The sequence below is a fragment of the Periplaneta americana genome, chromosome 12 (assembly GCF_040183065.1).
Source record: "Periplaneta americana isolate PAMFEO1 chromosome 12, P.americana_PAMFEO1_priV1, whole genome shotgun sequence".
Lineage (NCBI taxonomy): Eukaryota > Metazoa > Arthropoda > Insecta > Blattodea > Blattidae > Periplaneta > Periplaneta americana.
The window spans coordinates 39672836-39695854 of NC_091128.1; the positions used below are offsets into that span (position 1 = coordinate 39672836).

General features: G+C 34.9%; 1 protein-coding gene across 2 annotated transcripts in view; it reads left to right on the forward strand.

Moving 5' to 3' along the window:
- The window catches only part of LOC138710320 (dual serine/threonine and tyrosine protein kinase-like), a 98116-nt gene extending 79974 nt beyond the window's left edge, over nt 1-18142 (forward strand). For both annotated transcript variants that reach the window (XM_069841128.1, XM_069841127.1), the window contains one exon: nt 558-18142. In XM_069841128.1, the coding sequence (XP_069697229.1) occupies nt 558-592 (35 nt within the window). In that variant the 3' untranslated portion in view covers nt 593-18142. The remainder of the gene's footprint in view (nt 1-557) is intronic.
- Nucleotides 18143-23019: the final 4877 nt, after the last annotated feature.

Below are 23019 nucleotides of genomic sequence, written 5' to 3' on the forward strand. Positions count from 1 at the left end.
TCATACAATAAGTATTCACTGTATTCTATCTGATTGTGAACAGAGAACACGTTCAGGATTTTTTCGTAGTTATATAGAAGGTACAGTGTTTAAAAATTTGTTATAAATAAGAATAGTGTTGAGACTTTTTCTCGAAATTTTTAGGGAAGGCTCTGCCTTAGAGCCGCACCTGGGAATGTCAGTGCAATTTGCATATTTATTAATTACCTAAAATTGTTCTTTGTTATAAGTATAAGCAGTGATGAAACCATGGAAGACCCAAAAGAGGATCAGTGCAATAACTTCAATAAAAATCTACTGATTCCTTTCAATTCAGTATCAAAGAGTGCAGCTTTTTTTTTTCTCTATTTTTTTCAGAATTTGAATAAATTTGACTTTTATAAGGAATATTTCAAGGAATTGATTAACCTTTGTCAGCAAATAATTATATAATGTAGCCAAAATCTTGTAAAGTTCATCAAATCCATGTGTATTAGGAGTAAAAATATGAAAATGGTAATTGTGTATGTTAACATTTAAATGTGAAATTTATTTTGTTTTTCTACTTTGATTTACAGATAACTTCCCTGCGGATGCTGAGAATGTTTCGTAGTCATGGTTTGTTCACTAATTTTGACTTTCATTAGATTTGTTGTATGCATGGTTGTGAGTGTTTTCTAGTAATTTTTAAATATTTTAATGTGTAGACTAACTGAATTCTGAATGAATGTTTCTAAGTCGAAAAGGGAAGAGCACTATTCTGTTCATGTTCATTGTGTGTGACTAAGAGTCAGAGCAATTACTACAAATGGACTTCCTTATGCACTCTAAAATGCCTTCCAATATACTTTCACAAGTGTAAATTATGGAATATTAGAATGGTACTTTGTTTTTGGTTTGTTGACATTTGAAAGGCAATTTAAGCCTGTATAAATATTCAGTGTATGCAGGGTTTCCTGAATCTGTGAAGCCAACAAATTATGGTAAACTTTCTTTGTATTTATGAACACACAAAAATTATTTTTTATTCATTTGCACATTTTTATCTAAAAATTTTTTAGTGACTAGTCAGACATACTTTTTTTTATCAACTACAGGTATATAGGGTGTCCCATTTATCTTGTGCACTTATTATAACTTTTTTGTTTGGATAGGGATTGGAATTTTTGTTTTTGAGAGTTATGTTAGAACAAGGGGCTAACATGAGTGTAGAGATTTGGTGCATGTAACTACATTATGGTACAAGATACACGTGACGTCATCAATTTTTCAAAAATGTATCACATTGTCACCTTCCCAATCAATAACAAAATGCAAAATGAATGCCATCAGAATGTGCCATTTGTTGTGGTGCCTCATTCATCTTGTGCATTAACTTACACAAAACGAAAGATGACTGATGTCTGTACATGTCGTGTGTTGTGTGTTTGCTGTCTTAACATGTAAACAAACCACAACTGTCGACGTCACAATTCACGTACATTGGCCTGCACGTTCTCCGGACCTGTCGCCACTCGACTTCTTCCTGTGGGGAACTGTAAAGGTCGGTGTGTACCAGAACATTGTGACAACACCAGATGACATGCAGCAATGCATTCAACAGGCTTGTGTGTCCATTCAGCCAGCAACATGCCAGGCAGTCATACGGTCTTTCGGGAATGCCTCGGAATGTGCATTAATATGAATGGTCACCATTTGGAACATCTTCTGTGACTGTCAAAGCATAACATTATCACATTGGAAGTACGTTTTTGTTTCCTTTTGTTGTTATTGATTAGGAAGGTGACATTATGATACATTTTTGAACTTGTTTTAATGTGTGTAATCAATGTAACATGGTTAAAGTATATAGTGCTATTTGAAAAATTATGACGTCACGTGTATCTTGTACCATAATGTAGTTAGTTACATGCACCAGATCTCCACACACATGTTAGCCCCTCGTTATAACATAACACTCAAAAACAAAAATTCCAGTACCTATCTGAACAAAAAAGATGCACAAGATAAATGGGACACTCTGTATATGCACAATTATACGCATCAGAGAAATTTAAAAACGAGAAAGATTAGATTTAAAACACTTTCCAAACTCATTTTTTGACTCCACATTACACTACACAAACACACCCCTACAGGAAACAAAACAAAAGGCGCCAAGACCAGCAACAAGCAGTTCTGAAGATGGCCGATAGCAGGCTGAAACATGTTAACGAGGTAATATAAAATTTAACATAAGAAAGACAAATAATACGTTTTCCGAAACAAGCCAAGTTCCTAATTTCACCTGGGTAGCATATTTAAGTCAATACTTCCGTATCTGTACTTCTAGGTAAATCATCTTTCTTCTCTCACTCAACTCCTGAAATTTCTTCATTAGCCGTCCCAGTAGATTCATTGCTTAAGGAATTGCGAATATTTCTTTGAGTCAATCACTGTTTCCCTTAATGAATGTATTCTATTTTTTTGTGTGCTATGACCATTTTCATTTCAATTCAGATTTAAAATATGAAAATTTACGCTTTATTTCTTTATTTGTTCATCTAAGTAATTTTCATAGGTTAGTAGGTAATTTTCCCAAATTCTCAAATTTTTCGTTAATGTTTGGTAAACTTTGCTGCTGCATCATGTTACACAACTTCCTTTGAGTCATTGTATTGACGTCTGGTTGCCCTAAAAATTCGAATAATATAGAATAGATATAAACATATGGTCGAAAAATCTACATTTCTACTAAGAGATCTAGTTTACTTTTCGCTAATTACCCTACTTCATCCCTTCAAATCTGAATTTTCATTTTTACATAATATTTTGACATATGGAATTCTAAAGGTTATTTCTTGCAAAATTTAAATTTTCAAAATTTGAAAACTGATTTTAGCTTCCCCTCCGTTTTTTCTTCAACACGTATATATATTTTTACAAAGTAATTTTATAAATTACTGTTTCAACATCCTAAAATAAAGACAGTTTTATCAAATCTGTGCACTTATTGCAGAAAAAAACCGAAATTTTGGTGATGTGCATAATTATGCACACAGGGTTGGAAAGGGTTAATGAACCTATATTTTGGAAAACTGCTCGATTCTGCAGCTGATTTTTACGAAATCGTGAAGCAGAAGCCTTAACCTTTAAATAATAAATAATAATTCTTTATTTATACTGGCAGAGTTAAGGCCATAGGGCCTTCTCTTACACTCTACCAGGTCACAAAGTATTCAAGCAGTTAAAATTTAACAAAAAAGTTACCTTTCTGTTACAGTAAAAAACAGTAGGCCTACGTACTGAGAAATACCCGGAAGTGAACCAGGCCTAATATATTCGAGTTTGCTAAAATTAGCCTATGAAAATAATGAAAAAAAAAACTACATTTATTCATAGAGCTTTGTCTTCGTCAAAATAATTACAAAATTGATGAAAATATTTAAAATCTATTCACACTTTCTGGCTTCATCAGAATCAGTAACTATTCACTCCAAACCATACACGGAATAAATAATATTAATTGTAGAATGTAAGCTTACACAGACAATGCCGAGAAAAGATATGTGCACTAAAAGAGATGATGAAGTTTCGGCTGTCACACAGCTTCAAGGTTTGCGCGAAGCGGTGGGAGTAGGGTCGTTTATTGTTCCCTGACTATTCAGCTTTGCCATTCTACCTAGAATGAGTTTTAGAAAATCGATTTTTGGCCACCTAAATCAGCCAAATATCTCATTGTGCCATGTTCAAATATCAGCTATCATGATGGCTTGTATGAAGCATAATAGGTTAGGTGTAGACATTCATCAGTGATATATTGACAGTTGTATAGGTATGAGTCGTTTTTCTTACTATATATCGAGAACTTAAATTCCAATAATTTATTTACAGTAGTTTGATTATTAAATCAAATTAGTTACCAGTACACTTCAGCCACTTCCGATGTAAGATTCTCAGTGAATCAATACATAGAAATCAAAGCATCGACTTGAAATGTAGTACCAATTCTTGTGTCCAACAGCAATAGTAACAAATACAATACATTAAGACGCAGAGTGTCCGAAGTGTCCCATTCTAAGGTAGCTGTACAAAGGTCCAATCTTATGTAAGATAACTTGACTTCAAATTTATTTACATAAGTAGTATTCTTTCGATTCGAATATTTTTAAGCCATTTAAATATCCATAATGTCTATATTTCTTGTGTGTGAGTATAAAGCAAAATATTATTCTCATAATTGCCTCATATAACTCTTCCACCTAATTTTGACAGAAAAATAAATATATTCTGTACCATGTGTGTAATGTCTGTGTCCAGATAAAATGTGAACATTGTTTGATCAAAATGAAATCGTGTAGACCTAACTTGCATGGAATAACTATGTCATCAGAATATTCAAAGGTTGTTTTTAAAATGTAATAAAGACTGGTTGCAAAGATAAATGACCATTTAGAACAACTGTTGAAACTAAGCTATAACGTTATATAAAATGGCATTGTACAAAGCTGTGACATATACATAGGGTAGTTTGTCACACTATCAGATTTCGTCCCTGAGAAATTCTAAGAGATTAATGTCTGACACAGTTCTGTGTATTTGGTCAAAACATGATAATTCCAAAGAACCTGTTGTGAGATACAAGCAGGCCATGTTCTGACCAAACACCACAGAATTACTTTGAGGAAATTCACTGTGATTACTTGGGTTTTCTCTGCCATTCTCATTCCATGTACTCATTTTCTTTTCCAGAATGTTGAATTAATTCTTTTGTCAAATTATTGTTCAATTAAACAGAAGAAATCAGTGTAGTTTCTATTTCTTTCTCTCTATTCGTCAGAGTGTGTGCAATAGGTTAGTCACAACTTAAAATTGCATAATTTTTTAAGTTTTATTTACTTCTTTTTTATATATTTATGGTTTCGCTTTGCCTATTATTGTACTACATTTAGCTGCATATACAGTAGGTAGTTCAGTTTGTTTACTGGATGTAGAAGAGATTAACAAAGACGTTGTATTAAAATTGATGTGTACACAGCAGCTCTTACGTTCATTGATTTCAGTGAGTCATTATCAGACATTTTGCTTTTAGCCCTTAAAATGTTAGAACTTGAACGTTTCTTATCCTTTTCCACTTTAAAAAATCCAAATTGAAATAAATGTATTAGTGGTATGATAGCAGGGTTTATGTGTGAACAATTTGGGATATTTATTAATTTTATATCTGTATGAGAAAATAATATTAGAGATAATGTTGAAGTTTCGAATTTTATATCCCTAATCTCTCCGTGACCTAGTTGTGAAAGGCCATTACATGCAAGCATACAGTACAACACGCGCATTACACATGTAATTGCAAGATATGGGAAGACAAACATCAGATGCAGGTGAACCTGAAGATACAATTTCTTTCAAGTTACGGAATAGGCCTACCTAGTCAAACAAAAATTTATATGAGATGAAATGTTTTCATTTGAGAATAATGTGTTATCTTGTGCCATTACATAACAATTAGGGTGAATTAAGACAGGAGTGTCAAAGTAACCATCCACTTTCATCATTTATCAGAAGCACGTATTTATAATAGTTAAAACATGAACCTCTTGAGTATTTTAAATTTTTTGGTGATTTCTTTGAAACACTGGCAGATTTTTAATTGTTCAGATAGAGAACCATAGTATGTACCTTTCACATGAAATTAAAAATTGTGAAATATTTAGGCCCACATTAGAAATTTAGTGTATGATTTGTATTTCAGAATCTTTGAAAAGTGGTTGAATTGAAGTCATTTCGTCTAAAATGAAGATAATTTTGGTTTGCAATACAATCAATATTTTAGTTTAGTAATGGGCAGTATATTAAAATAAATTATCTTAAAAATTATTGTTACGATAATCTTATTATACACTTTGTTTATTATTTTAATCAAATGATTATTTGTGTGTAAAATGAAGTAGAACAAGCAGCAATTTTACTACTAGAGTAAAGCAGTACAGCTATTCAAAATATTTTCCCCTGTAAACAGCAGAATTTTTTTCATTTACCCTAAGTTACTATGGGGACCAGTATTTCTAAAATACAGAGTCCGAGAAAAAACAGAGCATCACCTGTTGAAATACTTTCGCCATTTATCAAGTTGTGCTTGGAATAATGATCTTCTCTGAATTCCTCCGTTACCCCCTCCCTGCAGTATGACACATCCATAACATTCATTTGTTAAATTAATTTTATTTTTATTCGTTGCTTTAAATTTTAGTATCAGTTATACCTGTACTTACATGAATTACATGATTCAAAACTTTGTTCTTCCATTTTCTACTTTATTTTTGGTAATAATATTGGTAAAAGTAGATATTGAATCTCTGTGCATATTGTACATATTTAACTTATGGAAGTAATGTAGACATAATACTGAAAAACTCAGAATAAGAAATATTTAATGCATATAATATGAAGTTTGTAGTAATTATGTGTTCAGCATGACAGTATCTTACATGTAATTGTTCCAAGTGCATTAAATTTTGAGATAAGATCTTCAACTCACAGTAATGTACCTGAAGAAACTGTTGTCATTAAGATTAACTAAAACATTGCTGGTACAAGGTAATAATAATAATAATAATAATCCTTGGCACGACATCCCATGAAAGTTCAAGGTTAACTGCTGATCGCATGTCCACTTGCCTCAGCACAGGTGAACGATCAATGGAGGTATTGTGTTGTTAACATGATGACCTCCTTCCTCTCCTCCAGCTATTACAGCTTGTTTTTGACACCAGATTTTGCTACCTACTCTAGCTGCCCAAATTCATGATGATGCTGGGTGGGCACTGGTCCCATACACTGGCCGCAATCTCATTAGAAAATTCCTTTTTCCATGAGGACTCCAACCAGTGTGCATTCTGTAACGCTAATGTAAGAATGATGTCTTAGACCACAATGCATGGGACAGTACACAGCTTAAACATGTATTGAAAATTACAACAATTATATGTGGTGGTTCTTAATTGCTGTGTAATATACAGACTCGTATGAAGTATTGTTATGGTCATTTGAATGTGTAGACTAGCACTTTAGCAAAAAATATTAGTACAGTGAAGCCTTACTAATTAACTGTGGAATGAGCAGTTTTGCCGGAGATCTTCTTCTTCTTCTTCTTCTTCTTCAATAGCTCTACAGCCAAGTGTGGGTTTTGGCTTCCTCAATGATCCTCCTCCATTCATCTCTTCTTGCCGCTTTCTCCCACCAACCAGATATACGTAACCTCTTCAAATCATCCAAGGTATCTTAGAACTATCTTTTCCTAGGTCTACCTCATCTAGCCACACCCAGCACCCTCCCATCCAACATACGTTTTGGGAGTCTTGTATCGTCCATTCTATGTACATGTCCCAATTATGACAGCTGACTATAAATCTGACAATGTTCGCCCTGTAGTATCGTGTTTATCTCATTATTATTGCGATCGCTTTCTTTCACTGGGCCATATTTTCCTTATGACTTTCCTTTCAAATCTTCACAGCAATTCCACATCTTTTGATAACAGGGTCCATGTTTCCGCACCATATGTCACTATAGGCCTTATTAGAGTTTTGTAGAGTATGATTTTAGTTGGTATAGACAGTAAAGAGGATTTCAAAAGTGGGAGATTTGCATAATAAGCCTTGTTGTTATTCATCACATGTTTTATTTCTTCTGATATATCACTTCTACTGTTTAGGTTTCTCCAAGATACGAAAAGTTTGTGATGCCTTCAAAATTGTACATTATAATCTTTAAATTCTGTACTTTTTGTTTGATTCCAGTTGAATTTTCATATATTTGGTTTTCTTCCCATTTATTGAAGTCCTAGTTTACTGCTATGTTCTTCGATTTTTGTGAACGTTTCTACAAGTGCTTCTCCATTACGGGCAATAAGAACAACGTCATCAGCATAGGCTAGACATTGTTTAGATTTATGTAATATAGTTCCTCTGATTCCAATTCTTTTACAGCACTATGTAATACCAAATTAAATAGAGTGGCGGAAAGGGGATCACCTTGTTTGACTCCTGATGTTCTACTTACAGGTATTTTGTATTATAATAAGCATTTGTTTCCAATTCACACTGTCAAAGGCCTGTCTAAAATCAATGAAGAGCATTTCCAAATCAATGTTATATTCGTAACATTTTTCCATCATTATTCTGATGTTGAAGATTTTATCAGTGGTACCTCTTCCGATTCTAAAGCCACACTGATAGTCTTTTAATATTTCTTCTGTATACTTATTTATCCTAATCTGTAAAATGGATGAGAATACTTTGTATGCTATGTTTAACAGTGTGATTCCTCTATAGTTGTTATTACATTCCATCTTGTTTTATTTTAGTAGGTTATTTTACGACGCTTTATCAACATCTTACATTATTTAGCATCTGAATGAGATGAAGGTGATAATGCCGGTGAAATGAGTCTGGGGGTCCAGCACCGAAAGTTACCCAACATTTGCTCAAATTGGGTTGAGGGAAAACCCCGGAAAAAATCTCAACCAGGTAACTTGTCCTGACTGGGAATCGAACCCAGGTCACCTAGTTTTGCGGCCAGATGTGCTAACCATTACTCCACAGATGTGGACTACATTCCATCTTATCACCCTTCTTATAAATAGGGCATATCAATCCCATTTTCCATTCCTTAGGTAACTCTTTGTTCTAAATTTTACATATTAAATCATGTAAGGCCTTACTTAACTCTGGTCCTCCATTTTTTATCAGTTCAGCAGTTATTCCATTGTCTCCAGGTGCTCTGCCATTCTTCAGCCTCTCTATACAGTATGCTACTTCATCATATGTTGGTATTTCTACTTCTTCTTCTTCATCTGTTGGGACTTCAATATCTAACAACTCATCTTCATTGTCTTTATTTAATAATGTGTCAAAATGTACCGCCTATCTATCTAAAACTTCATTTTCTTCCATTAAGACTTTCCCATCTTAATCTCTACATGCTTTATTATTGATTTGATATTGAGAGGGTTTTTCTCTATCTATATTAAAATTTTTAATTACCACCATCGAATCTAGGTGAAACTCGCCAGATGTTAGATATGCATTGGGTTTTCAGGATGGGCGCAGTGGAAGACTTTCGAAATAAAGCAGTGTGAATTTGTAACAATAAATATAATTAACCAACAATATAGTTATATACATAAATGAGTTGATGAATAAAATACGTAATTAATAAGATAAGTAAAGAAAATAATGTGATGAAATAATCAGGAAGAATATAGTACATGAATGTGCAAAACTTGATATCATGCAACAGATTCCATTAATCTCTAATAGTTATGAGTTAGGTTGAGTAATAACCTCCACAATTATCCATATCATAACTTACAAAATATTCCAGACTGAAAGCGTCACACACATTTGATCTAAAGGAAACCATATATATTACTTCACATTTAAATACAAATTTCATTAACTATAAAAAATCTCTGTGCAAGGGCGGCCGGGTAGCTCAGTTGGTAGAGCAGCTGGCTACGGACTGGAAGGTCCGGGGTTCGATCCCAGGTGGTGACAGGATTTTTTCTCGTTGCCAAACTTTCAGAACGGCCCCGAGGTTCGCTCAGCCTCCTATAAAATTGAGTACCGGGTCCTTCCCGGGGGTAAAAGGCGGTCAGAGCGTGGTGCCGACCACACACCACCTCATTCTAGTGCCGAGGTCATGGAAAGCATGGGGCTCTACCTCCATGCCCCCCAAGTGCCTTCATGGCATGTTACGGGGATACCTTTACCTTTTTTTTTTACTATTAAACAAGAATAAATTATCGCAGAGATATATATATATATATAAATAAAGGGAAGACCTGCGTAAATAATAAATCTGGAAGTCAATATCAGCACTAAGTTAAGGATCAACCAATTTGACCTCCGGCCCATTAAACACTTTGTCATGATATTGAACAGCCCCCAGCACACACGATATTTACGTAAGAAATTACAATGAATATCTCCATATAGCGTAAGAATTCCACACGCAGTTTTCCACGTAATCTGTGCATACATTAACTAATATATGAACGCCCGCGAATACACTTCGCATAAACTAGAGAAACTGTCGTATCAAAATGCACTAAATTATCCTCATAAATAAAGTCAAAGCACGTATCCCTGCAATATATAGAAAGGAAATATATTACATCTAGTATCCTTCTATCTACATATAATACTGCTGAGTAAATAGACTATCCAACCAATATTACGATACTTACTTACTTACTGGCTTTTAAGGAACCCGGAGGTTCATTGCCGCCCTCACATAAGCCTGCCATCGGTCCCTATCCTGTGCAAGATTAATCCAGTCTCTATCATCATATCCCACCTCCCTCAAATCCATTTTAATATTATCCTCCTATCTACGTCTCGCCTCCCCAAATGTCTTTTTTCCTCCTGTCTCCCAACTAACACTCTATATGCATTTCTGGATTCATCCATATGTGCTACATGGCTTGCCAATCTCAAACCTCTGATTTAATGTTTCTAATTATGTCAGGTGAAGAATACAATGCATGCAGTTCTGCGTTGTATAAATTTCTCCATTCTCCTGTAACTTCATCCCTTTTAGCCCCAAATATTTTCCTAAGAACCTTATTCTCAAACACCCTTAATCTCTGTTCCTCTCTCAAAGTGAGAGTCCAAATTTCACAACCATCAGTTATATCATGTAGATCATTATTTGTATTTTGTTTCAATTTATTATTCAGTTCATTTCTATATTTGACAACATTTTCTGTGTTTCATAGCATTTCTACGTTCCATTTCTTCCTTCTAATTCCCTTCTTGTTTCTTATAGTCGATATCTTTTCTCTAAGAATCACTTTCACAGTATAATGGTCGGAGTCACAGTTTGGTCCTCTTGCCGATCTAACATCAATGACTGAAGTTGCATATCTTTTATTTACAAGTACATGATCAATCTGATTGAAATTTGTTGTCCCTGGAATCCTCCAGGTATGTTTATGCATATTTTTATGTTCAGAATATGTGCTCATCAATTTTAGTCTACAGGCTCCAGTTAAGTTCGCAAACATTAATCCATTTTCACTAGTCTCATTGTGTAAAGAGTGTTTTCCTGCTACTTCATTCAAAAATGACTCTGCCGAGTTTAGCATTAAAATCACCAAGAATCATTATTAAATTATATTTTGGAATTTTGCTACATTCATACTCTATTTTATCATAGAAGATGAGCTTGTCTTCTTCCGACTTATCTTCAGTGGGTGCTAATGCAGAGAAGATAGTAATATTTTGAAACTTTCCTTTTAGTTTCATTTTACGCTATCTATCTCCAAGAGGTTCAAACTCAATAACAGTTTTCCTCATTTTTGCGTTAACAATGAAGCCTGTACCATATTGTCTGTCTACTTCTCGAACCACTATATAGAAGAGTAAAATTTTTCTTATGTATTCTTCTGTCTCCTTGCCACCTTACCTCCTGAAGAGCGATAATGTCGAAATGAAACTGTTCAGCAACTTCCCTCATTTTCCTTTGTTGTAGCATAGCCTGAACATTACATGTTCCAATTTTTAGTTTACTCATAATCCGTTTTCGTTCGCCAAGTTGCCATACATTGGTATTTGCTGGAAATCATATCATCAAATATAAAAATCTTTTGTTTTAATGACAGTCTCTCAATTTTCGAATTACTATGCTTCACCATTTCTTTGCTTCATGCATAGAGTAAATTTTGTTGATTCCTCCATTAATTTCGTCCTCCACAACATTGAATTAAAATTAATTTATACATTACATAAAATTAAATTATTCTGCTTCTCTGTAGTGATGTAAAGGATTGATTGGCTGGTGTGAACTTTTAATTACTTTCGTTTTACTGTGATGTATGAAATGATCTGAAATTAGATGTACAAATTAATTAATATGCCAGTGACAATTAAATTTATAAAATATTGTTTTGTAAAATTAACCAGTAATTTTAAAGTCTTAAAGTTTTATTGCGAAATGAGTTTTTATAAGCAAAACAATTATTATTTCTGGAGATGCAACTATTATGGTATAGTTAATGATAATCTTTTATTTTATGTGAAAATGCAGTTACAATTTGTTTAATTGTTTGTTAATAATAAAGGTTTCTCCCCCAAATAATCTCGTAAGTTTTATTATATTATTTTAACAGTGTTGTGGCACTTTACTTTCTGATTAATAACACTAGTCAACGGCCATTTTTTAACCTAAACGAAAACATGTGATCTTACATGATTTTTATATGCTAAATTCGAATATGTCCGCAGAAAGTATCTATGCTTTGTTTTTTATTTACAAGCTACATGTGAATGAAAGTAGTAGTAGTAGTCCTGGTCACTCCACAGGGAAGCATAGGGTCTTGATGAAAGCACGCCATCGTACTCTGTTGTTTGGCAACGCTTTAATTTCTTTCCAGCTTTTCCCTGCCTGTTTAGCCTCATCTCTAATTGTGTTGCTCCACGTTATTTTAGGTCTTCCTCTTCGTCTGTTCAGTCCTTGAGGGTTCCAATCCAGAGCCATTTTAGTGATGATATCATTTTCTCTCCTTAGTACATGCCCAATCCACTTCCATTATCTGAATTTGATTTGTTTGCTGATTTCATGCTGATCTGCTCTTCTTCAGAGTTCCTTATTAGTTATAATCTCTGGCCACCAAATACCCATGATGTTCCTCAAGCAACGATTCATGAAGACTTGCAATTTCTTTCCAGTTTGTTTCGTTGCCTTCCAAGTTTCGCACACGTATAGTAAAATCGATTTTACATTTGAGTTAAATAATCTTAATTTAAGTTTTAAGGAGATTTGGTTCGATCTCCAAATCGATTTCAATTGAATAAAGGCATGTCTTGCTTTCGTTATTCTGGCATTTACATCTTCATCTGAACCACAATTCACAGCAATTATACTTCCCAGATATGTAAATTCATTTGTAGCTTCAATTACTTCTCCTCCTAATATAAGAGCAGAATCTACTCTATTATAAATGCGGATGCTTTAGCAAAGAAGGGCAGCACTGCTACTTACAGACCTGTTACTAAATCTATGTATTACTCTGTGAAGAGATTTATTAAATCTACATACTTAGACTTCAACAAACAAAATTTGATAACTCAATCCCAAGAGAAAAAATGGAACTCTCTGCATCAAAATCCACAGTTAATTCCCGATTTACCACGAAAATCGTCTGTAGCTGCATTTAGATTGGCAACAGGCCATGATTGTTTGGCCAAACACCTGCATAGAATTGGAATATATCAGTCCCCTAACTGCCCATTGTGCAACTCAGACCAAGAAATGGATTCGGAACACCTCAAATCTGTGCTTCAATGGCTAGTCATGATAATATATTTGAAAAATATTGGAGTGCAAGAGGTCAAATGACTTTATTGTCAAACGCCTGGTATTAGAAAACAACAACTCTATTATAAATTCTCATTTCTTTGTTTTGTGTTTAATTATTTCCAGACCAGCATTTGCTGCCAACTTATGCAAGTCATGAAGTTTGGCATTTATATCTGAAAATCTGTGGGCTAATAGGCATACATCATTGGCATATTCTAGACTTTCTAATCTTACATTTAAACCCCACTGAATGCCACGATGTCTTCTACTACTTAAAGCATTCATTATGTCAGCCATAACCAGAATAAACAATAGTGGGGACAAAGGCAACCTTGTTTAACTCCTCTTACCGTAGTAAACGGTGCAGAGAGTTTCCCATTATGTGAGACATAACAAATACTGTTATTATAACAATCTTTGATAATATTAATGATTTTCGTCGGTATTCCAATTTTGTTTAATCTTCTCCAGATAAAGTTTCTATCCAGCAAATTGAAGGCCTTAACAAAATCGACAAATGTCAAGTATAATGGGTTACTCCATTCAGAAGATTGCTCCATTATTATTCTTAAAGTATTAATAAGATCGGTGCAGGATTTATTTGGCCTAAAGCCATACTGTGTCTTCCTCACTGTTGTTTCCACTCCTTCTCTAATTCTATTCAGGATGACTCTGGTGAAAACTTTGCTTGGAGTGGATAGTAAAGTTACATATGAATGAAAACAAACATAAAAATCAAATGTGTAAGACTGTAGGCTTTCCCGGCATTGTATATGGAATAACTCTTCTTCGGTTCTCAGCCAGATGAAATTCTTGCTTCCAAGCTTTCGATAACTAGTTCTGCCATCTTCTTCAGGGATTGAAGTGTCGTGGTGTAGCCGGTATATAAGCGGTTAATAGGGCTTCCCACTGCTGGCCAATCAGGAGCTAGTTCCTAGTTCTGACCACCTGCCTTGTTCTGGTTGGTCGAAGCTTGTTGATTGCAGGTTTTCTTGCTGTACTCTGTCTCTGTTGAAATTATTGTCATCTAGTTGAATTTCGATGGTTCCTTGATGACCAGGTCTCAATAACTCGATGCCTTGTCCAAGATGGTAGTGGTGTCGAAATGTCTTTTGTGGCCCTTTTTCAGGCTCTGTTGCGCTACTGCCAACTATCGGAGTAATGTAGTCTTATGCTGCATTGGTGCTCCTTGTAGCGTTCCATAATGGTGCATCCCATCTGCCCAATGTAGCATTTTCCACATTCACAAGGTATTTTATAGACACCAAGTACACGAAAATCAAAGTCCTCCTTAACTGGTCTCAGTAAGTTCTGGATCTTTGTGGGTGGCTTATGGATGGTCATAATCCCGTGTTTTCTTAATAGCCTGCAAATCTTGCCTGAGGTGGGGCCATAAAGCGGGATGTATGCCATCCCCTTCCTGCCTTTTTTTTTTCTTTTACCTCAGCGTTGTGTACCCAATCGAACAAGACAAAGTTATAGGCCTAGGTCGCATTGGTTCACCCTGCAAACTTTATATCATCTTTTCTGTCTTGGTATCCATGTGTCGGGTCAACCTGGTTGGCAAGTTGGTATAGCGCTGGCCTTCTATGCCTAAGGTTGCGGATTCGATCCCGGGCCAGGTCGATGCTTAAATGCGACAGGCTCATGTCAGTAGATTTACTGGCATGTAAAAGAACTCCTGCGGGACAAAATTCCAGCACATCCGGCGACGCTGATATAACCTCTGCTGTTGCGAGCGTCTTTAAATAAAACATAACCTTTTTTTTTTTTTTTCTCATGTGTCGGTCTGATTTTAAAGACGTATTCACGTCAAAATGCTACCAAGACGTTGGGACCCAACTATTATGGAGAACCAGTGGAACTACTGCTGGTTTCTACACAGGAAAACACCCGATATGACCTACAAACGAAAGTTAACAAAAGCAATTCCAATTCAAAGTACAGATCCAGAAACAAATTTTGTTTCTGGGCCTGTACATGCTCTTGTAATTCATTTTAAAATCTTTACATGCCTTATAAGTAGGACTGAAAAAAAGTATTGATTATAGGCTACACTGTATCGTACGTAGAGCTCTGTGATTACAAAATGCTTATGTGCACACTCGACTGGTTACGGTAGCGGCTGTTTATACAGTCTGCTCCATATGAATGAACTCATAATAGAATTTACATTTACAAAAAGTATCATTCTTATTAATTAAGTCAAACACATTTTCCCCATGTTCAGAATTCAGGCGCCTTATTATCTGTTCTTTGTTGGATTTTTGTTTCGGCTTTCTGATACAACCTCACGTCACTCAAGCAGGTCTGCTATTGAGGAGTGTCGAATGGTCACTCTCTCTGCTCCCTACAGACAGTAAAGACACCTGGCAACGGGACATATTTTGTAAAAAATGTATATACAAATTATTTACTACGTGATACCAATACTTTTCTTCATCCCTACTTATAAGTTAACATAATATTTAGTTTGTTACTTTTTTATTAAGCCAATTTTTAGGGATAATAACTGCAAATCGACATGGGTATTCTTAAATATATGCAAATTAATGCATGTTAGAGGGACACACCGATAACTCAGAAATGTGACCCAATAGAGCAATTTGGATGATTTTTCCTAATTCAGGAGCTCAAATTACCCATTACTCATATATTTTGATCAAGGCTAGCAAATAAAAAGTTAAAATTTGTTGACTAGTGTGATTATTGGTTATGTTTGCAACACACTGTTGATTAAAATGTCCGGGATCTGACTTCCTGCCTTGAATTTATTCTCTCCCATCAAAGTCATACAAATTAATTTTATTGTAAAACAGTGCAAATAAAACAGAGAAAAGACCACAACTAAGAATTGATACTAGAATTATTAATTCACTCATAATCAGATCCAAAATAGTTGCATTATTGCATTACCATAGTGTGAAAGTAACTTTTTCATATTCAAACTTTAAATTAATATACAGTGTGATTATATCCTCTATGTCCTGCTGCCAGCAGCCTAGATGGGTCCAGCAAACATAGGATGCAACGTTGATACTTAGCTATTGGATTTCTGGCAGTGCTGTCTATTTGTGCATATACATTCTTGATATCTTCATAAACAAATGTTGTTCACACGTCTAAGACCATCATTTGGAATTTATACTGTTTCCTTCCAGATATTTTTCCTCAATTCCACCGGCATGTGGGGATTGCTGTTTTAAACCTTGGCTTTTAGGTTTCCCCATAAATAAAAATGGAAGGGAGTCCGATAAGGTAAATGGGATAACCATAATTGAACACTAATAACTCTATCAACAGAAACCATTTTTATTTAATTTATTGAAGCCCCAGTTATATGTGCATGTCGATATTTGTAATGAGTCAGTTCGAAAAATTGATGCAATATTTATTTCAGAGATAATTATGTTGTGAAGTATTATTTTTTTCAGCACTTACTGCACACCAAAATTACTTATCTAGCTGTCGTTATACATGACACATGCTCTAATGTGTATTTAAGGTTTATCATTACTATTTAAATGAACACTTTAACAACGTAAAATATGTAATGCAGTGTAGATATTTTTCACGTACAAAATGAACAGTATGAATAAAAGTGTACTTTAGTAGTGACCCCTCAAGATGGGTTAAGAGTCACAACTAAAATTGCAGTAAAGGCTGGTTCACAATAAACCGGGAACTGAAACTACAACGAGAATGGAAATATTGTTAAAATAAATGTATTTAAATATGAGCATTCACAATAGTTAATTGTGAATCCTCACATATAAATACATTTATTTTAACATCATTTCCGTTTCCGTTCTTGTTGTTGTTTCAGTTTCCGGTTTATTGTGAACCAGCCTTAACTCTTTTCTCGGGACCTGTTCGCAATAATTAACCATTGCTGTCAACAGGTCCATTGTAAACAAACACACTGTGGAAATTCTTACTCTCCAATAATTTTCCATTGTAAAATAAATATACAGTATAGTGACTGAAGTAATAATAATATTCAATTTAATGTTGTTTAGAACACTGATTTATATGAAATAACGTCTACAATATATAAAAATGCAATGTTTATTATCCAAGAAACTTAACAAAAATTATCATTATCTCATAATTGTTTCATCTCTACTTGTTACAGTAAGCAGTATTAAAACATTTTTTTGTGGCTGGTTAATATTGAGCCTTCTATGCGAGATGTCAAAGTTCATTATTCTGTTAGGGAGCATTAGATTTAAGGTATTTTATTACAGTATTATATTTGTAAATCTCTTGGACACAGAATTATATTATGTGGAGTAGATAATAATTCGTTACATAAACATTTTTATTGTTGGTTAATGTTGCAATTTATAGCGTAATGATAAATTGACGCATTCCTTAATTTATATTGTACCATCTGATATTGATGCAGATAAGGAAATAGTACCCAGCACACTGCAGATAAACGGACTTAATGTTCCTTTATTAATAACTACAGAGATTCTTATTCTTGTACTCTCTTAAGAACAAAATGATTATGAATATACTCTTTACAATATGTGATATGTATGTGTAATATTTGTAAAATAAAAAGTTCTAGTCCACTTAACTCTTCCCTAGATATTAAATTTGTGTTGAAGTATAATGTCAATATGATATATTCAAAACAAATACTGTGTATACATTATTTTTTGCCAAGAGAATACTTACTGACTCTTAATAAGTATCTGTGCCTAAACTGTTTACCAGAAACAGATAATGGTGTCAAAAAATTGTATTTATAAATATACAAATAGGTATATCTCATGTAAAATTTTCAATAAAATTTATTTTTATGTCACTCTAATATTTTTAACTCAGACATGACTATGTACTTTTCTTACTTAATCTATTTTGTAATATTGCCTGTTATTATTGTATTTATAAAAGAAGATACATTTATAAAACTGCTATTTTCCTATTGCCGATTTCTAACTGTGTTTCAGATTAAATTATTGTATATTTCTCATTTGACAATAAATTATTTTAGTTCATTGTCAAACACAAGGTACATCCAGAGATTTTGCTACGAATTAATGTGTCTGTAATGTGAAACGAAACTGTCATGGGTTCATATCCCGATAGTACATACATTGACAGAGATTTCCTATAGCTGCCATGTTTATTTGCGCCAATAATACTTATGACGCCACCGTAACAATACATAAGTTTGAATATGACAGTATAGCCAATACATAGTGTGAAACAAAACTTCTCATTCATGAACACTGTATATAATTTGAAATTCCTATTTTATATTTTTATTAACTTGATCGACGTTTTGTTTATCTTGAGTTATTATTTACTATCTCCATATTTGTATTTCCCTATTGCTATACACTTTGTCTACTTTCTAAATCTACCTCTCTTATGAACTTACAATATTCCTTTAAGTATCTGGTAATGAGATCAGTTCTGTTTGGTGGCCACCTTTCTCCTTTCGAATTTTTTATCCTTTCCAATTTGTTTCGGGCAATGTTGTACTTCGTGCACTCGAGTAAAATATGATCTACTGTTTCTTCACCGTTATTGCAACTGGATGTTGGGTCTTGTACAATGCGGAATCTGTGATAGTATGCATTGATTCTTCCATGACCAGTTAGCATGGTTGTAAGTACAGTTGAAAGAGGTATGTTCAGTGCTAGTCTCTGTGAGACTTGTGGAAAATGTCTTCTTGTTTCCGCTCCATTTTTTGCTAGCTGCCACTGATTTTCCCACTTTGCAAAGCTTTCTTCTCTCAGAGTCTTTGTTACCCCACTCATGGGGATCTTTCTGTAGTGTAGTGTATCTTCCCTTGTAGCTTTCTTGGCAAGGCGGTCGGCAAGCTCGTTCCGGGAGATTTCTGTATGAGCCTTAACCCAGCTGAAGGTTATGTTCCAGCCTGTGTCTCTTAAGGAAGTCAGTTTTTTCTGATGTCTTCTACTGGGTGTTCATTTCAAAGTGTGTCATGACGTCACTGTTGTTGGGTCACCGATTTGAAGCGAGTTTCAGCTTATATGTTAGAGAAGTTGCCTATTATTTAAGGCGTTCTTCAATCTGAACTTGAGAACGTGTACGGTATAACTTGAACGTCGTAGCAACAGATGGCGGTCTGTACGGTCTGTGTGCTACCATAACCTCTTTCGAACTGTGTTTTGCGCCGGCAAGTCGTACGCAGGGTATTTGTTATTATCGGTTGCGTACGGTAACATTCCACAACACAAATCAAATGCTCCATGTCCATGTTGACTGTCGAAGTTAATGTCAACAAATACGTAAGTAATCGTCTTAACCCTCTCCCCATATCCCGACAGTACGTATTTCCAAACAGTTCACATTCCTGCCACTACCGGCGTTACCGTACGTACTCTTCAGAATGAACGCCGTACTTGCTAGGCAACTTTTCTGCCTCATAGGTTATACACCTCTGCGGAAGTGTAGGAAGATTGAATTCTCTAGGCTCATCGGCTAGCCACATGACGGCATACAGCGAGCCATGACACACTTTGAACTGAACACCCAGTATTAATGAATTGTGGTTCCTGCTGTTTTCGAGGGAATCTAGGATAATCTTACTGTCTGAATACAATGATGCAGTCTAAGGGGTGTTGTGCTGTAATTGTAGATCATTAACTATATGAAGTGCTATTATGATTGGGAACTGTTCAGTCGGTTATTTCAGCATTAACGATGAAGTCTGAATTTAGATTGTTGTAGGAGATCGCCGTCGAAAAATACTGCTACTCCTGAACTTACTCCTTCATTGGATTTGCTTCCATCAGTGTAGATTTCGTAGCGTAATCTTCATTTAGCTTGGTGTCTTTAACAGCAGAAAAGTCTGCCGAATGGAGCCATTCCCTGAGTTCCAAAGGTCTTGTCTATGTTACTGCCTAATAGCCCTTTTTTTCGTTGTATAGCTTTTAGCTATTTCTTCTAACTTAATGGTTATAGGAGTCAAACCAGCCAGGATGCAAAGCGCCTCAGTTGATGTTGTCCGGAATGCTTTTGCAATCTTTATGTTTATCAGCCTTTGTACTCTTTCGAATTTCTTCCTGTTTGATGTGGTGTTGAGTGCCTCTATCCATACGGGTGCTCCATAAGACAGTAGGGGCAAAATCGCTCCTTTATATTTGTATTGTTCTTAGTGCTCCGTGGTTTAATCCCCAGTCTAGTTTTGCGGATTTGGATAGGGCGTTAATCAAAGTCATGGCCCTGTCTGTTATATTCTGGATTTGAGCAGTGAAATTGAATTTTTCATCCATAGTGATTCCTAGGTACTTAATTGTCTGTACTTGTTCTAATTCGTTGTTATTGAGGAATATATTGATAGCTGCTTTGTTTCTGCGCCTTCGCCATGTCACCAGCATTACTTTGGACTTTCCCTCATTAAATCTTATTTTGTTGTCAGCCCAGTTTGTTGATCTTTTGTAGCTCTGAATTGGCAACGTTTTCAGTTTCCAGCATGCTTTAACCCTTTGTTATTATCAGCAAATCGTCTGCAAATGCAATAGCTTTATTATGGCTGGAGTATTGGAGATTAAGTACGGAATTATACTGGATGTTCCAGAATCCAGGTCCGCAACAGGATCCTTGAGGACAGCCTTTTGTCACATGTTTTTCCTCTTCAATGTTATTTACAGACATAAATCCACTTCTCTGACTGAAGTAGCCTTCGGTGAGGTTGTACAGATTAGCCGGACATTCCAAATCTCTCAAGGCCTTCAAAATGCTCGGCCACCATGCGGCATCGAAAGTTCTTGGAAATCAAGACTCACTAAAGCCTGGTTCAGACCAATGATGTTATAGTTACTTACCTAGCACAGCAGCGCTCGCTGTGCTGTACAAAATTGAAACCCTTCGCGCATCGACATCATTGTGGCAAGTGTGGCATTTAACAGGTGGTTGTGATTGTGTTTTTGTAGCTTCCTCCCTAAAAAGAAAAGCAGAACTACTGTTGTGATGGCTATCTGCCATTAGAAGAGATAATTTTATTCGAACAAATTAACACATAAATTGTATTCTGAACATTTCACAGAAGATTGCTTCTGGAAAGCACATGAAAAAAATGGAAGATGACGCAGTTTCATTCCTCTTTAATTTTTCAGAACATCTCATGCGGATAGATTCATTGTTGAAACAAGTTAAATTCACATATGAACCGTTCAGAGCAAAAGTGATGTAAGTCAAGAATGGATAATGAGGGTTAAAGTATACATTCTGTAAAATACAGCGCAAAGAAGCAATTAATATTCACTTTATTTAAACTATTAGTAGTTCATGGATAGAACGAAGGACATATTAATTGCTACTTTGCGCTGTATTTTACAGGATTTTTACTTTAATTCAACATTGTAAGGCACTGGTGCAACAGGCAATGTCATTGGTGCAATATGCATGTTTGTTTGTAATTGAAAAATAATTTCGATTTTTTTAAATCAGCGTGACCATTATTTTTCCTGTCATTTACATGTATCTATCTTTATTTAGAATATTAAAATTGCATTTTCCAAACATTCCATTTTTTTCTTTCTGTTACAGTACCATATTCCCATATTTTCTTATAATGACCCATAAACACACATTTGTACAATATTAAACTATTACAAACATAGCGAAGACTGATGAGAGGAGAAAATATCTAAAAAAAAAAATTAGAAAATACCAAGTTACCATTTACCAATCTGGCGAATCTCAGTTAATACTCGATACATGTAACTGTAACCTGGAACCTCCCAGAACAACCCATCGTAACTAACGCGTTCTCGAAACTTCAATACTAATCTCCGCGGCACTATTTCCAAACTTTTCATCCACGTCTTTATAAAAAGCCAAATCTCCAAGTAACCATAAGCAATTTCTCTTAGTGTAATTTGTCTAAATATCTAAGCAAGGACGAGTTTCCCAAGTCTAACCAGTGTATAGATATTATACAGTATAAACACTTCACGTCGGTACCTTTGATGTAACAGGACTGATTTCAATGACCTTCAAACCAGCTTGAGCGTGAGAGTCTGCTTTTTCCCTAGACTTGGCGCTAACATCATACCAGTTAGCAGTCGACACAGCGGAATATAACAGACATACAATTAATACATCTAGATACATTGTGTACTCAAATAAAATAAATTGGACCGATGAAATAATAAATCCGTCATTAACTGTAACGTCTAGACTCTAGGGGTCGTATTCATAGACATTCTTAGCGTGGGCTTCCGGTGGATGATCAGCGAATTAACGTTTTTCGTAATCATAAACCAGTGTTAGCGATATGATATCACAGTCTAATATATACAGTCGCGCAACTTCAACACTTTTTTGCCAACATTCACGACACTAGCGCTCAAGCGGCAGGCAAGGCACTGGTCATAGGGTTGATACAGCTAGCACGTGCTTTAAAGGTATGCGAGATGATATAATAACGTTTTAATTATGCGTCGGAATAAAGACAATGTGTGCAATGACGAAAATTGTAGTAACAACAAGTTTACATCTCCGAATTTGTTGTTCTTAAGATTCCCTAAAGATCAAGAGAAAATCATAACTCAGTCATAACCTATAATCCACGCTGTAGCCTACGTATTGTGTTCTATAAGACATTTATTAGTTACCAGTTACCTATTTGTATGTCAGGAAGGAGAGTTTAAATAAAAACAAAGTAAATACCTGTTACAGTATATTATTGTTTTGCAGAGATCATGT